Source organism: Stegastes partitus, unplaced genomic scaffold (assembly GCF_000690725.1).
Source record: "Stegastes partitus isolate 25-593 unplaced genomic scaffold, Stegastes_partitus-1.0.2 Scaffold224, whole genome shotgun sequence".
Classification (NCBI taxonomy): domain Eukaryota; kingdom Metazoa; phylum Chordata; class Actinopteri; family Pomacentridae; genus Stegastes; species Stegastes partitus.
Window position 1 is genome coordinate 99723 of NW_007577955.1, and position 15293 is coordinate 115015.

Sequence of the window (15293 nt, forward strand, 5' to 3'; positions counted from 1 at the left end):
GGATCTCTTTGTAAACGTGCTGACAGATCATCTGAAGGGGAAAACTTGTAGTTTGGGTTTGAAATATATCTTTTGTGACACCAGTCCTGGAACTTTTCTGAAACACTTCGTACAAAAAGGTTTCCACCTGGGTTTGAAATGGAGGATGTTTTGACGTCAGTGATTATTTTAACTTCCAGTTAATCTGTCAGGTTTTTTTGTTGTTTTTTTAAAAAAAATTTTAAATGTCATTTCATTACAATTTTCCAGACTCAGATTCGATGTCTTCAAATTGCTTGTCCAACAATGCAAAAGCCAAATATAATGAAAAAGTACAACAATAAAGTTCTCAGAATCCTCACGTGGAAATACCTGGGGTCTGCTGATGTTTGGATTTTTCTCTAGTTCATCACTTAAACCACAAAGCAATTATCAAAATAGCTGTCTCTCCATTTCATGCCACCTCACTCTGCGGTTCAGCACTTTGCCGGCTCTTTACTGGCACAAAGAAGGAAGTGAGCTTCAACCTGAGCAGAGGCCTATTTGATCACAGTATTGACATAACCTGTGTGCGTGCAGAGTCCTAAAAAGCAACGACAAACAAGAAAACAGAAGAAATACTCACTTGATGAAGACACGGCCAGCTGCAGAGACAGAGAGAGACACAAAAAGATTAATTTACATTCTCACAAAAGCTCCTTTCTCTTTAAATGTCAGCTGCTCGCTTCAATAACACCAACAGTCCTGGAGCCAGTTTGCTGTATGAATCAGATCAATGGAGAGGATCGACATGATGCCTGTGCGCTGTGAATGTGGTCAGATTGTCCGTTGTCAACTGTGAATCTCATGCCGAAGCAGAAAAACCTGCTCCTAACAAGGCAGCTGATTAAACTCATCCCTGCTCCCCATCGTTAGCATTAATTAGCTCCATCTGTTGTTAGCAGAGTCCCGCCTGGGCGGCTGCCGGTGGAAGCGGAGGACAGAGGGCTGAGGAGACGCCCCGTCGCTTGGCAGAAGGTTATTTCAGGACATAGACAGTAATATAGTGGTGAATATTTCTACATATTTCAGTTTAATGACAATACACAGATCCTCGTAAGCCCCTTTAGACACTGATCAGCTCCTTCCCCTCCTGCTTGGTGTTAGGAGCCCTTCCATCCTCCATCATTTACTTTCCGTATTCTCAGTCGCTGAACAAAGAAATGCAGCTGATGCAGCATCCTCAAATAGATCAAACTAACCGCAGTTGACCTGAGTAAAAGGCAACACATGACATGTTACACTCACTTTCTAAAAAAAGATAAAAATCTAGGGCTGACCTGATTACAGTCAAGCTTCTACCGTTGCCATGGTAATTGATGTCCAAATGGGCATGAACACAAAAGTCCTAAATCACCCATGAAATAAGAAATAAACATTTTATTCACTATACAGCAACGTTGTCAGAAATGACACTGGAACGGTTGAATAGTTCCAACTACACTGGCAAGATGTTAAAAAGAGCCCAAATTTGCCAAAGTCATGTGTCAGATATGCTAAAGGAATGTGGTGTATCGCAAACCAACACTGAGTTTGGCAAATCACACACCTACAAAAACAATTTCCAATTCCCTGCATGATAACAAAATATAGTTTTAGGTTACCAACTGTAGCTAACCCTTAATGTTTCTGTAAGTGCATCTGTAAATACGAAAAACACAACGTCTTTAGTTTCCGAGAAAGTTTATTTTCATTGCCGGACCGAACAGACACAGCGAGGTCTCACTGAGTCTCACGATAGTACATTACCTCGCACAGAAAGTTAACAGTCAACTGACTCTGTGATGCCAAAATTTCACATAGAACAGAAAGCAAGTCGTAATTGATGCTGCAGTGTCATTTACTGCTCAGGACAGGAGGCCTGTTAGTACTGTGGGAGACGAGGCTGAACAACAGGAAAAATGTAAGACTAAATTTTAAAAAATAAAATAAAAAATCATATTGTGAATTTTTTGACCAATAATTGACTCATGATTTTTAGTGGAAACTGGAATTTTAAAATTCATTTTCTACAGCAGCAATTCTGACAATAATGATTTTTGCTCCAGTCTGTACCAAACAATCATGCTCCCTTGTGTTTGGAGAATGTGATTTGTAGCTCAGTGCATGGCTACAGCACCACAATGACAAATATTACTTAATAATCTGGACTTAAGTTTTATTGTACTTACATATTAAATTTACTGTGTGGCAAAAGAAAAGCAATTTTGCTTGAGGATTTAAGTGATGGGCTGCAAGGTGGTGCAGTTGGTTAGTACTGTTGCCTCGCAGCAAGAAGGTCGCCGGTTTGCGTCCCGGTGAGGGCACCGGAATCTTTCTGCGTGCAGTTTGCATGTTCTCCCCGTGCAGAGTGGGTTCTCTCCGGGTTCTCCGGCTTCCTCCCACACAGTCCAAAAACATGTTGAGGTTAATTGGTGATTCTAAATTGTCCGTAGGTGTGAATGTGAGTGTGCTTGGTTGTCTGTCTCTAAGTGTGGCCCTGCGATGGACTGGCGACCTGTCCAGGGTGTCCCCTGCCTTCGCCCTAAGTCGGCTGGGATAGACTCCAGCGCCCCTCGTGGGGATTAAGCGGTGTATAGATAATGGATGGATGGATTTAAGTGATCAAACAACCAAAATGGCTTCAGTCTTTTAACTGGTGAATTAACTGACAAATTGTTTTGCCTTTTGTCCAAACATGAGCAGTTTGTTGTGATACTGTCAATATGTTATACATGCTAAACATAAAAATATAACAATATGATAATAATTTGTCAATTAATGACAACGTTGACTCAAGTGTGGCAAATGTGACGAAGTCAGTGGAATGACTCAAGAGTTTTAGTTTGAGTATCAATATAATTGACTGTTTTGTGTGTAAAGAGTGTATTTATTATTCCTGATAACTGATTATAGTACGCCAGTGATTAAATAGTTGCTTGAGGTGCACTACCCAACTGAATGGAACAAATTCTGCTTCATTTTCCTCTGCATGTGCCTTTCATCAGTCCACTAGTACCTACAGAAAAAACTGATAAAATACAGTATATATGATAAATAAAAGGCAGCTAAAGTGCAACTTTTAATCAACTAAACTACAGGTATGACAGCTCTCTACCTTAGTCCTGCACCGCTGCCCAAAGTGCTTTATAGAATAAATGTAAGACGGTCCTTACATTTTCTCCATTTAGTTTTGGCCTCAGACCTCATTAGAGCAAACTGCACGCAGCTGGAGCGTCTGGCCCGAGATAAACGTGAGACTTTCTACATGCAGAAAGCAGAGCACTTTTTAAAACCCAACATGAGCATGTTTCTGTCTGGGAGGTGTGTTTTCACCAAGAAGAGGCATAAACACACGCAGCCAGAACATCTAACAGTGTAATGTGCTGCCACGTTGGTATCTGAAAACTATAAATTCTATTTTCCTTTAAAGCGCCTCTCTTGTTTTCTGACATTCATCATTTCTGTGTGCGTCAGAGATTCTTTGTGAGATAAACGCACAGTAAATTACTCGGATCATGTGGAGGAACAGGCAGAGCTCGTTTCATAAGCACTAAACATCCAAACACACATCCGCCTCAGGTGAGCCGAACCAGAGGAAACAAAATAACTAACGCAAAGCGAAACCTAACCAGGTTGAATCTGCAGACTTCTACACCGGCATGTACAAAGTGTATGCAGCGTTAACAACAACCTGATAGCTGGTGGTACACCAGCTATCAGGCTGCTTCTGCTGAGAAAGGCATTCCTGGAACTGCTGAACAAAGCGTAAAGCAGGTTAACACAACAACACACTACACTCTGATTAAACATGTAGGCACAAGTATAACCAAACTGCTTGATTTACAATCAGTTACTGCAGATCACATCCCTCCTCAGTGCAACACAACTCCATTATGTGACCCCACAAGAGCCAATACATGAAGGCAGAGTCTCATTTCATAACAGTAAATGAAAATAAAGCAAGGCCACACTAGATTATTGTCTTGTTTGTTGTCTCTGATCTTAAATCGGGTGTTCAGACACATATACTGCAGACACAAAGCTTGGACGTTTGTTTTTGGTGAAGCAGAGGTCTATGAAAACTCAGAAGCAGAAGCAGAAGCAGCAGCAGCACCACAGAACCTTTATCTTGAACTCTTCTCTAAACTCGGCAGTTTTTTTTTAATTTTTTATGTGACTTTAAAAAGGATCAAACTTCGACATACATTTGCAGTAAAATGACTGTTTTTGCAGCACTATGGAAATATTTCATCTTGCTGCGTACCTTAGAAGTAGGAGAAGTAAAACCAGAAATTTCTGCTTCCTTCCTCCATTTATAACACAAACTGGAAGAAACTAGGCTTTAGCATACAAATGATCAAGCAATTATCAATTCACTACCAGCTACAAAAAAACAAACACACAAGACACTTCTACTAAAAACACAAAGTCACACCACATACCAAGACTAAGAGCTTTAAAAAGTACCATTTACAAATAGCAGGGCTACAAGTGGCGATTGTTTACTTGATTAATGAATCAATCAGATAATAGTATAAAATACCAGCGTTAAAGAACCCACATTATGTATAATTCTGTTTTTGGAATCTACCAGAATATGCTTACCTTTAATGTTCAAAAACTTGCTATTTAGCTCGTGTCTCTTTAAAGGGAACCATCCCGAAAAGCTCTGATTGGTCAGCTGGACCAATGAAAGCCAGGTAGTGTTGGTTTCATACTGTAATGCCAGATCTAGAAGTATAGGCAGAGAGACATAGTCCAAGCAGAAGCAGAATGGCTGTTTATTCTTTGCTTAAGTGGGAAAACTAGATGTGAGGTAACTGTGTTACATGATGACATACATAGGTAATGGAAGAAAATCCTTGATTTTTAAAGGGGGGTATTTAACTCAGGTAGAGAGAAGAGAGCGCCAATATTTTTGGCATTTTGGTACGGACATTGGGCTTTGTAAGTTTGCAGACCTTTAGCGTGTCAAAAAGCAGCTTTATAGCACACTAAAGGAAAGAAAGGGAAAAAAAGCAGTAAGGCTTAAAACAGCTTAAAATGCATGACTACACTCATTTATGTGATGTTGTTAAAGCAACTGGATCCCAACCTGGGGTTCAGGACCCTTCTGAGGAGTCATAAGATAAACGTGAGGGGTCCTAAGATGATTAACAGGTTAAGAAAGAGAAAAAATACCAATGTATATTGTTTATATTCTAATTTTTCCTGCAGACTGCTACATATTAACACAACTTTAGATCTTCGAACAGAATTCTGTGAAGTAATTTAAGACTCAACACTGACATTATGCAACCAGTGACGAGGGGTAGCAAGAAGTTGCTGCATATGTTTGACAATCACTAACTTAAACCACTTTGTATGCTGGGCTTTAACTGATTAAGATTGCTGTGCAGGTTTGACACATGCAAGCACTTAAACCTGCACTCCTTTTCCTAAACCCTCCAGCCAGAAGCTCACTGGATTGTAATAATGAGCCGATTTATCTCTCTGTGGCTCTCTTTTAATAGAACTTGCGGCTGCACTGTAGCCTGTGTGGACGACATCTCAAGTCGACTCAATGGACTTTCACTCAAGGACTGTAAAGATGTCGCATGCTCATTAACCTCAAAGTATTACAGACATTAATGTCTTTTTTACACAGATCATCCCTCTGGATTCTGCATAACATATTGCGGCTTGCTAAATTTACTGTGGGTTTTACACCAAAATGTGCAGAGTCTGCTCGTGGAGGAGTCGTACGGCCTCCTGAACAGTCACTTTTCAACCTTGTGTGAGCTAAATTGATGGAGAAATCCCAGATTAGCGCCAAACCAATCAAAACCAGTTCAACACAATCTCGCATTAAGCAAGAACTGAGTAAAATAATTCAAACTCTACGTTGCTTTTCATTTTCTAATTAACGCAGTCAAAATCCAATTAGATCTGCAGCCTTGTTGCAACTGTAATTTAAAGTTGCAGCAAGTGAACTGATGTCAACGCTGCTTCTCCTTACTGATAGTTTCATCACCAATGTTTCATCTTGTTATGCTTCAGAGAGCGGGGGGAATCGAGCAACACAGCAACTAAATTACATCAGCACACAACACAGGAGCATCATGGTTGTGTAGGAACTGTGCTGACAACTGTGAGGACAGAATACCGCCCTGATCAAGTGTAAAATAAAATCATAGTTTGACAACTTTCCTGCACTACTGCCTGAAAAAAAATAGTTTTTAAGCCTCAGATACTTTGATTCTCCCCAATTTTTTTCTGCTAAAATAAAGACCAAAAGCATGTTGTTAGTGCAACATACACTGATTCAAACAAGCATTTGAAGTGACAGACAACAGAAAAGGCTACTAACTGATGCAGAAAGTATAATCAATGTCGATCCAAACATGGCGGCAGCATTTAGTTAACCAGACGTCTGTAACATGTCAGGAAATTGTGCATCTCAAGCTCCCACAGAGCTCAAAGTGAAGCCTTCACATTATTTGTTTTGCTGGTCCAAAAACAAAACTATGAATCATAGAAAAAGCAGCAAAAGAGGTAGCAGATCCCAACAGCTGAAGGAGGCACAAACCACACAATGTTTGGCATACAAAAATTTCATATATAATTGCTTACGAAAATAGTTGCTTATAAATTGTCATCTTGGGTACAAAAAGAGAATCTGCTGCAGCTCTGACGTTTTTAACAAGATGCAAAGACCGTGAACGTGTCTTGTGTTTCATGCTAAGCTCACTGCTCCGCATGTTAAGTACAAGACATGTTGTGTAGAAATATTAACCTTAACCTTGTAGATGAGACACATTTAACTGGCTGGAGACTGTTTCTTTCAGATGCAGAAAGAGACATTAACCTGGAGGTTGAAGCTGATTTCTAAAAGTCATGCAAAAGAAAAACTTAAGCACTGTTTTGCAGCTTTTTAAAAAAGATAAATTTCCAGGCTGGATGTAATAATAAATACCAAAGACATCGGGGGCATTGTGACACTTTCTTGCAGCAGTTTGACATCCCAGCTTTAGGTCAGAATATTTGACACGATGCAACTAAAAACACCTCTGCCTCTTTGGTGTGTTGCAACAGCGGATTTGAATACCTCGCCAGTGGAAAAGGGAGATAACATCACAAACGCCCCACATTTCTGTCGCCAAAACACCCATACACACCCTACCGTCTCTAAAAACTACAAACAGGTGACCACAACTGCTCGAAAAGTCAGAATTCCTTCTATGTGTCAGAAAAGCTGTTATGACTTTTACTACTGACACCTGCAGGAGTGACCCCAATCCTTCAATCCTTCCCTCCAGGCCATAATCTCACATTAGCGAGCACAACCAACAGTCAACACTCACAACTCATGAATGAGGAGCATCGCCGAGCATGTGTGTGACACGAAGTGGTTTGAGAGGTTGCACAAGTGTTGATTTAACCGAGACAGCACAAGGGACTACAATCACAGCTGTGAGCCAACAGGTTCTTTCATTTTGAGCTGCGCTGAGTTGGATTTCACAGCTATGTAAAGTTTCTAAACTGTTTTCGGCCTCCAAAAAGGTTGTAATCAACACTTAAGGCGAATCAGCAGAGCCAAAATGCTAGGAATTGAGAGTAAAAACAGCAATTCATTTTTTTAAGCAGTTTTGCAGATTTGAATCTCATTTACTTAACTATAATAGATGCTGTTGTTGAGAAAAATGCAAACTTGTTGCCGGAAGTGTACAGTCATCCACCAAAACACATATTCAAGACATCTTCAGTTTAGAGCTGCAGCTAACGATCATTTTTATCCTCAATTAATCTGCAAATTTATCCGTGTTTCCCAACTCAGGATGGCAAATGCCACTCAGTTTACTGTCACATAGGAAGAAGAAAAAAAACAACCCTGAAAATAATCACATTTAAGTCGCTGAAAACAGAGAATTAAGCTTTGTTTGACTTTTAAAAAAATACTCAAACTGAATAATCAATTATCAAAATAGTTGGCAATTAATATAATAGTGGACAAGTAGTGGATTAAACACCATAACCTGCCTTAAACCCAATGATATTCGTTGTAAAAAATAAAATAAAATAAAATAAAATAAAAAGTGGAAAAGCAGGAATTTCACTCATTTAAGAAGCTAGAATCTGATGTTTTCTGCTGTTTTTCATGCAGCTTCACAACTGGTTTGGACACCTCTGCTGTGAATGAGTGAGAGTGGAGCTGATGTGATAGCTGCCAATGATCAGCAGGCAGCAGTTAATGTGTGACTGATCCGAGCAGACCTGTGACCCACATCAAGCCCCGGCATCAGCTCCTCAGCACCGTCAACATCAGGCACCGCTGCCACCTGACGCAGTAAATAAAACAACAACAGCGAGGGTTGAAGTTCGGCCACATTTCATTTCGACTACAACCCTCCTCCGTGGTGTCTAACGAGCCATCTTGGCCGCTGTCACCTCTGACATAATGCGCAGACGAGCGGTCGGTTAACGTGGCGTGATTCACCAACGAGCCCGACTGAGGGTGGCAGGAGGCCGCACACACAACAACAAAACACCTCCACAAACACAAAGCCGCCTCGTACCAGAACAAGTGGCCGCACATACTGATGACAGCGTCCCTGGCAGTGTCCAAACAAATGTTGCACTCGAAGGTGGCCCGGTCCCGCTCCCGTTCGCTCTCCCCGCTGCCGCCGCTGCTGCTGCCGCCCGGCCCGTCGCGGTCGTTGCTGCTCTCCCCGGCCGGGAATCCTCCTCTGCTGGCCGGCCCGCCGTCACTCGAGGACCGGGGATCCGCGGCCGCCATAATTGTTGACTGTGCAAGTAAGGGAAGGTTCAAGCACCGAGCCAAGCCAAACCCCAACACGGGCCCAACCCGAGCTAACGTTAGCTGTGAGTCGGAGGTAACGACCGCAGACACCAACCTGCTGCTGCTGCTTCTGCTCGAAGGAGGAGTTCCCTTTCCGGGTAAAACAGGAGGTCGGGGGCGGGGCGAACATAAACCACGCCCCCGCCCCCAAAATGAAATCACGGTAAAGAGAGAAATTTTAAAGATCAAAGTTAGAACTGTGCTGAATAAATACACAGGATCATGTCTATTTTGTCAATCTATCTTTCCCCAAAAGGCCTTTCACAAGATTTTACCATAGGGATGAAAAAATTAGCAGTTTCAGATTTCAATTTCAAACAATGCAACTGGCAAATTGACACCTACAGGACACCTACCGGACCATGATACTTATAACACGTATACTATGGTTCTGCTGCTGTTGACCACAATGACCACTGCTGTTATCTTTTATGTTTACAACTGTATAACTGTTCAATTGCAACGGAACAGCAACAATCATTGTCGCAATCACTTTATTGCATGCACAGTGCACTTTACCACCACTGCCACTATCAGTTCAGAATTTTGAGTATATGTGTGCGTTTGTGGATGTGTGTGTGGGTGTGTGTATGATAGAGAGAGAGAGAAATTATCTATACACCGCTGAATTCTCATTAGGGAGCTGGAGCCTATCCCAGCCGACTTCGGGCGAAGGCAGGGGACACCCTGGACAGGTCACCAGGGGCCACACTTAGAGACAGACAACCAAGCACACTCACATTCACACCTACGGACAATTTAGAATCACCAATTAACCTCAACATGATTTTGGACCTTGTGGGAGGAAACCGGAGAACCTGGAGAGAACCCACGCTGCACGGGGAGAACATGCAGAAGATCCCGCTGCCACCACCGCGAGCTTGCTGCGAGGCAACAGTAGTAACCAACTGCACCACCTTGCAGCCCTACAAAATATCAGAGAAACAATAATACAATATCTCCGGCTTCCTCCCACACAGTCCAAAAACATGTTGAGGTTAATTGGTGATTCTAAATTGTCTGTAGGTGTTGTTATAATTAAGTATGATTCAAGCTATTATGTGTTTTGAGTCTGTATTTTTCCATGATTCCTATGGTTCTTATAATCAATTAAGATTCAAGTTATTATGTATTCTGAGTTTGTATTTTGTGCTGAGCTTATGTCCTTGAAGATAATGTGTCCGGTAAGAACCGGTTTGCACACTTGGAGACAGCAGAAATTCTTCTTTTCTATTAGATACGATTGCTACTTTAGCTACACGCCGTACCAACAACATCCACACATGTTGCTTACTAAATGTCAAGGACGTGGACAGAGCGCAGAAGAAGTATGCCTGTCCACGCCATTGGTAACTGGCCAATTAAACTCGGTAGCGCACAAGTCTTATCTATGTTCGGGGCAGGCCCAGCCCAAGAAGATATCTGTAACCTGGAACCGAAAAATCTCAGTTCAGCTGGACATGAGAGCACTCTCTGTCCCTCTGAATCCAGCGCTGTAAAACTTTACCTGTGACCTGAATAAACTGTTTAACCTGAGACCTGAACTTCTCTCCGACTATTCCTTGGAGCTGTTTCAACAAAAGAACTGGGTCTAACAGTGTGAATGTGAGTGTGCTTGGTTGTCTATCTCTAAGTGTAGCCCTGTGATAGACTGGTGACCTGTCCAGGGTGTCCCTAGCCTTCGCCCTAAGTCAGCTGGGATAGGCTCCAGCCCCCCTAGTGAGGATTAAGCGGTGTATAGATAATGGATAGATTAATGCAATGTGCGAAAAAATTGTCTGAAAAATATCAATGAAGTGAATATATATTTAGTACACAATTTCAGACATACAATTCATATATAATTAATATTTTGATATTTTTGGGGCATTTTATTAATATTTTCATTAAAATAACATATTCAGAAAAATATTCAAACTTTTGTTAATGTTTTGCAGACATTTTATTAATATTTATAGTATAATATAGCAAAGTACTATATAGCATAGTACTATGAAATATATTTTAAGTGTTTTGAGTTTTTTATATATATATATATATATATACACAGTAAGTCACAAAAGTGAGCACACATTTCTGCTAATTTTTTTCCATATCTTTTCATGGTATAACACAGAAGAAATGATACTTTGCTACAATGTAAAGTTGTCAGTGTACAGCTTGTGTAACAGTGAAATTCAGGGTGTTGGGAATCTTTCTACAGCCTAGGCCATCTGTATGTAGAGCAACAATTCCTTTTTTCCAGATCCTCAGAGAGTTCTTTGCCATGAGGTGCCATGTTAAACTTCCATTGACCAATATGAGAGAGTGAGAACTGTAAACTAACTACTTTGCATTGTAACAAAGTGACGTGTTTAGCGTTGTCCCATAAAAAGATTAAATAAAATATTTGCAGAAATGTGAGGGGTGTACTCACTTTGTGACTAGAACTGTGTTAGCCATAGCAATATCTTGTACATCCAGTTATGTCAGGAATTCTTGCAGAACCTGGTAGAACTGTAGTGGTTGAACAGTGTTGAGTCAGACTTGCATCAGTTACTCTTACAGAACCTTGTAAAACTGCAGCTTGTTGAGGCAGAACTGTAGAAGTGACAGCAGAACTTTTCAAAACCTGATATGTATCCGCGATTCTCTCATTTTAGCTGGATTAAAATAGAACCTTGTTGAACCCAAGCTGTTTTAGTATAATAGCAGAACCTTGTAGGGTCAGTTGTGTCAGTGAGTCTAGCAGAACCTCGTTGAACTAAAGTTGTGTCAAAGTTAACCGTACAGTCTTGTTGAACCAGCACTGTTAGTTACAGCAGAACCTTGTAGAACCAGTTGTGTCAGCGACTCCAGCAGATTTTATGTCAGTGATTCTAGCAGAACCTTGTAGAACTGCAGTTGTGTCAAAGTAGAACCCTGTTAGACCAGAACTGCGTCTGTATCAGCACAACTTTGTAGAACCAGACTTATGCCAATGATTCTGGCCGAAGCATGTAGAACTGCAGTTGTGTCCAAGTTAACTTTAGAACCTTGTTGAACTAGGCTTTGATATTGATAGTAGAACCTTGTAGAACCAGTTGTGGGTTAGTTACAGTAGAACTTTGTAGAAACAGACTTGTGTCAGTGATTCTAGCAGAACCTGTACAACTATAGTTGCATCAAAGTTAAGTGTAGAACCTTGTTGAAACAAAAGTGTTAGTAACAGCAGAATTTTGTTGAACCAAATTTGCGTCAGTGATTCTGTAGCACTGTAGCAGTGTCAAAGTTGACTGTAGAACCTTGTTGAACCAGAAACATGTAAGTGACAGCAGAACTTCGTAGGACCAGAGTTGTGTCAGTGATTCTAGCAGAACCTTGTGGAATTTTAGTTGTGTTAAGGCAAGTGTACAACACTGTTGAACCAAAATTATGATCGTAATGTTAGAACCTCTGTAGTTGTGTAAAAGTGAAGTGACACCTTGGTCAAACAGAACCACTGAGAATCTTTGAGAATCTTTTATTTTTCAGTTTTCAGGCGACATTCTCATGTTCTCTTGTTCTTTTTTCAGTTGATGCTTCTGATGTTTTTATGTTCTAATCTTTTCATCATTCCATGCAAAAACATAAAGAAGCAGACCTCCATTTTCCTGCGTCTCCATGGAAACTATCAGGTGACACACTCAGTCTGTGGTTCTGGACATGCCTCTAACAGTCACATGACTCCTGGGGAGCTGCTGTAATTGGCTGGCAGCTGGACGTCACTTGGCCTCTGCTCTCTTTTCCCAGCATCCTTTGCTGCGTGGTCCTGCTGTCGGTGGGATGGTAGTGATGGTGGTGGTGGTGGTGGGGGGGTGGGGGCGCGAAGCCTGCCTCCTCCTTATCCTTCTCTTCCTCCTCCTGGTGACATCATCATGACACAGTTACGTCATCAATGTGATGTCATCATGCAGCATGCAGCAGCAGCAGAGGAGGATCATGGGACTTTTTTTTAAAGCCCAGCAACAGCGTGTCCCGTCCTGCCCCCTCCTGCCCTTTGCTACGAGGACACAGTCAGTCCGGCATCTGGTTGCTACGATTTGCCCTCTGTCTCCTTATTGGTCAGCGGGGCCAAGGCGGGGTCCACCAATGAGGTGGCAGGAAACAGTTTAAACCAGCCAATCACCATGTTGGACAGGTCCAGATCATCCAATAGGATCTGAGCAGCACCCATAAAGGATTTATGGTCCATCCGGCCATAGTCACCCCAGACGATGATCTGCACAGAAACACAGGTATCAATCAATCTGTGTTAACATCAGCTGGTTAGTCACAGAGGCCTGACAGGTTGATGTTTACATGTCTTAGATTCATTTAATGTTCACCTTTGACATATTTGTGTGTTTTAGTTTGGTTTCATCTGATTGGCCACCACCTGTACGGTTGTGTTCAGCCTGTGTTCGATTGACATGTTACCTGCAGCACTTTTCCCTCAGGGTTCTCCTCAAACTGCAGTTGCTGCTGATATAGAGGATCGAGCGTTTTCCTCGCCAGACGAGTTCTTCTCTTCAATACGCACTTGCCGTTGTCCATCAGGTACACCTTCACATAGGGAGCTGCAACACACACACCTGTATCAGTCACCTGTACAGCACACACACACTATGAAAACGTACCACACTTTTACAGATGAATTTAACACCCATGCCCACCTCGCGTCATGTGTTCCTAACAGTTCTCAATCTCCTACCAATCCTACAATTCTCTTTGTTTGGAGACGTTCGCATGTCTGATGCTGCAGGTATTTAATAAATAAAGGCAATAATTCTAAACAGCTGGAAGCAACCAACTAAACTGCCCTTCCATCTGGCACCGCTCACCTGTCTGATACAAATAAAATTGAACTGAATTGAATTGATAAAGTTAACAGAGTGACTGGGCATTTATTCCTGTTTTATCCTCTCTCCATGTCAGGGATAATTTATAACTAATTGGAGAAGTTACTGCCGTTGCTTTGTGCATAACTCCTGCAGCGTAACTACAGCAGCTCCTGTTAATGTCTTGTTGGAAGAGGAGACTCAGATTACTTTTTTTAGTGGGGTAGTATCTGTTTTCATTGCAGTAAAGTTTACATTTTTTTTGTCGTCTAATAAATTTGAAATTGAAGAGCGAGTGAGAGAGACGTCTTGTAATATGTCCACTACCTCTTTCTCTAATGTTTTTGGACAAATGTAAAAAAAAAAAATTCTTCAAGAAATCAGTTCGCACAACCGGGACTACTGTTGCTTGCAAGTACTGATCTGCTATCGTGATGCTGCAGTTCAGACTTGTGCCGGGTTGCAAACGATATGGAAATGTTACTAAGTCCTACTTAGTGCGATTGCTGACGCAGTTTTTCTTAAAAAGTGACAAGGGTGAGCATTCAAACATGGAGCAGTCAAATTCAGTTGTCATCAGATAAACAGAACAGGGTGAGTGTCTGAAAAGGGCTTTAGTTATACCCTGACCTAGATCACTTCCAACCTTCACATACACAGCATATAGTGCAATACAGTGTGTAATCGTATCACCTGGAGTGTTCTTGTTGCCCTGTTTACCCACAAGCCCCCGGGCTCGAATCACCTCCACGTCGAGACGCTCCTTCCTGTACACCATTCCGATCTGGATGTCACCTGATCAACAGAGAGCCAGTCAGAGCACCTGATGTGATATCGTTTGATTCATTGAACATAAAAACATCAACAGTGCAGATGTTTTTTCTTTAATCTCACTTATTAGCACCTGGGCATTGCAACCAATCAGAACAAAGAAACACTGGAACTGTGAAAGTATGAACACAGATTATTGTGTAAGCACTAATGTATAACTGTATGAACTGATAAGTAAAAAAAAAAAAAAACGTGTTAAAAATGACATCATCAATATAAAATAGTGCAACAATGTGAACACTAATATATAAATATGAATGTGTTAAAAGTGTAAGTAATGATATGAAATAATAGCATAAAAATGTAAATACTACTGTATAAATAGCATGAACATTTAAATCCATATATAATAGAATTACTGATCATATAATAGAATTATTGATCCGAAGAGGTTCAGTAAAAAGCAACCTGACTCCTCTTTTTGCTTTTCCATCAAGTGAACAACTCCCAACTCCTAGTTCAATTCAATTCAATTCAGTTCAATTCAATTTCATTTGTATAGCGCATATTTACAACAACAAGTTATCTCATAGCGCTTAACAAAGGCAGAAACACCCAACAATCCAAAACATTTGGATTCCCTATAAGCTTCAGCAGTCTGCAAGCAGTCTGCAACAGTGGGAAGGAACCGAACTGGTGCTACCAGTGAAAAAGTTAGTCTTGAGCCCTGAATAGTGTTTTTTTCATTATTTATGTTGTATGTTTTGAATTTGTACAGATCCTGTAAATACTGATGAAAGTTTGATGAATGGTTTTGAAGTCTTGATAATGTTAAATTAGATTATGATTAGAATATCCTCCAAAGG

At 41.1% G+C, this 15293-nt stretch overlaps 2 protein-coding genes across 2 annotated transcripts in view; both read right to left on the reverse strand.

The window, feature by feature from the left end:
- The window catches only part of rnf5 (ring finger protein 5), a 16931-nt gene extending 8020 nt beyond the window's left edge, over positions 1 to 8911 (reverse strand). The window contains exons 1-2 of the mRNA XM_008281128.1: positions 8556 to 8911; positions 605 to 623 (exon numbers count right to left, since the gene is read on the reverse strand). Of these exons, the coding sequence (XP_008279350.1) occupies positions 605 to 623; positions 8556 to 8776 (240 nt within the window). The 5' untranslated portion in view covers positions 8777 to 8911. The remainder of the gene's footprint in view (positions 1 to 604; positions 624 to 8555) is intronic.
- A 3961-nt stretch (positions 8912 to 12872) lies between these two features.
- Positions 12873 to 15293, reverse strand: part of LOC103356830 (regulating synaptic membrane exocytosis protein 2-like) — a 58421-nt gene continuing 56000 nt past the window's right edge. Inside the window, exons 25-27 of the mRNA XM_008281129.1 lie at positions 14350 to 14451; positions 13256 to 13395; positions 12873 to 13058 (exon numbers count right to left, since the gene is read on the reverse strand). Coding sequence (XP_008279351.1) covers positions 12873 to 13058; positions 13256 to 13395; positions 14350 to 14451 — 428 coding nt within the window. The remainder of the gene's footprint in view (positions 13059 to 13255; positions 13396 to 14349; positions 14452 to 15293) is intronic.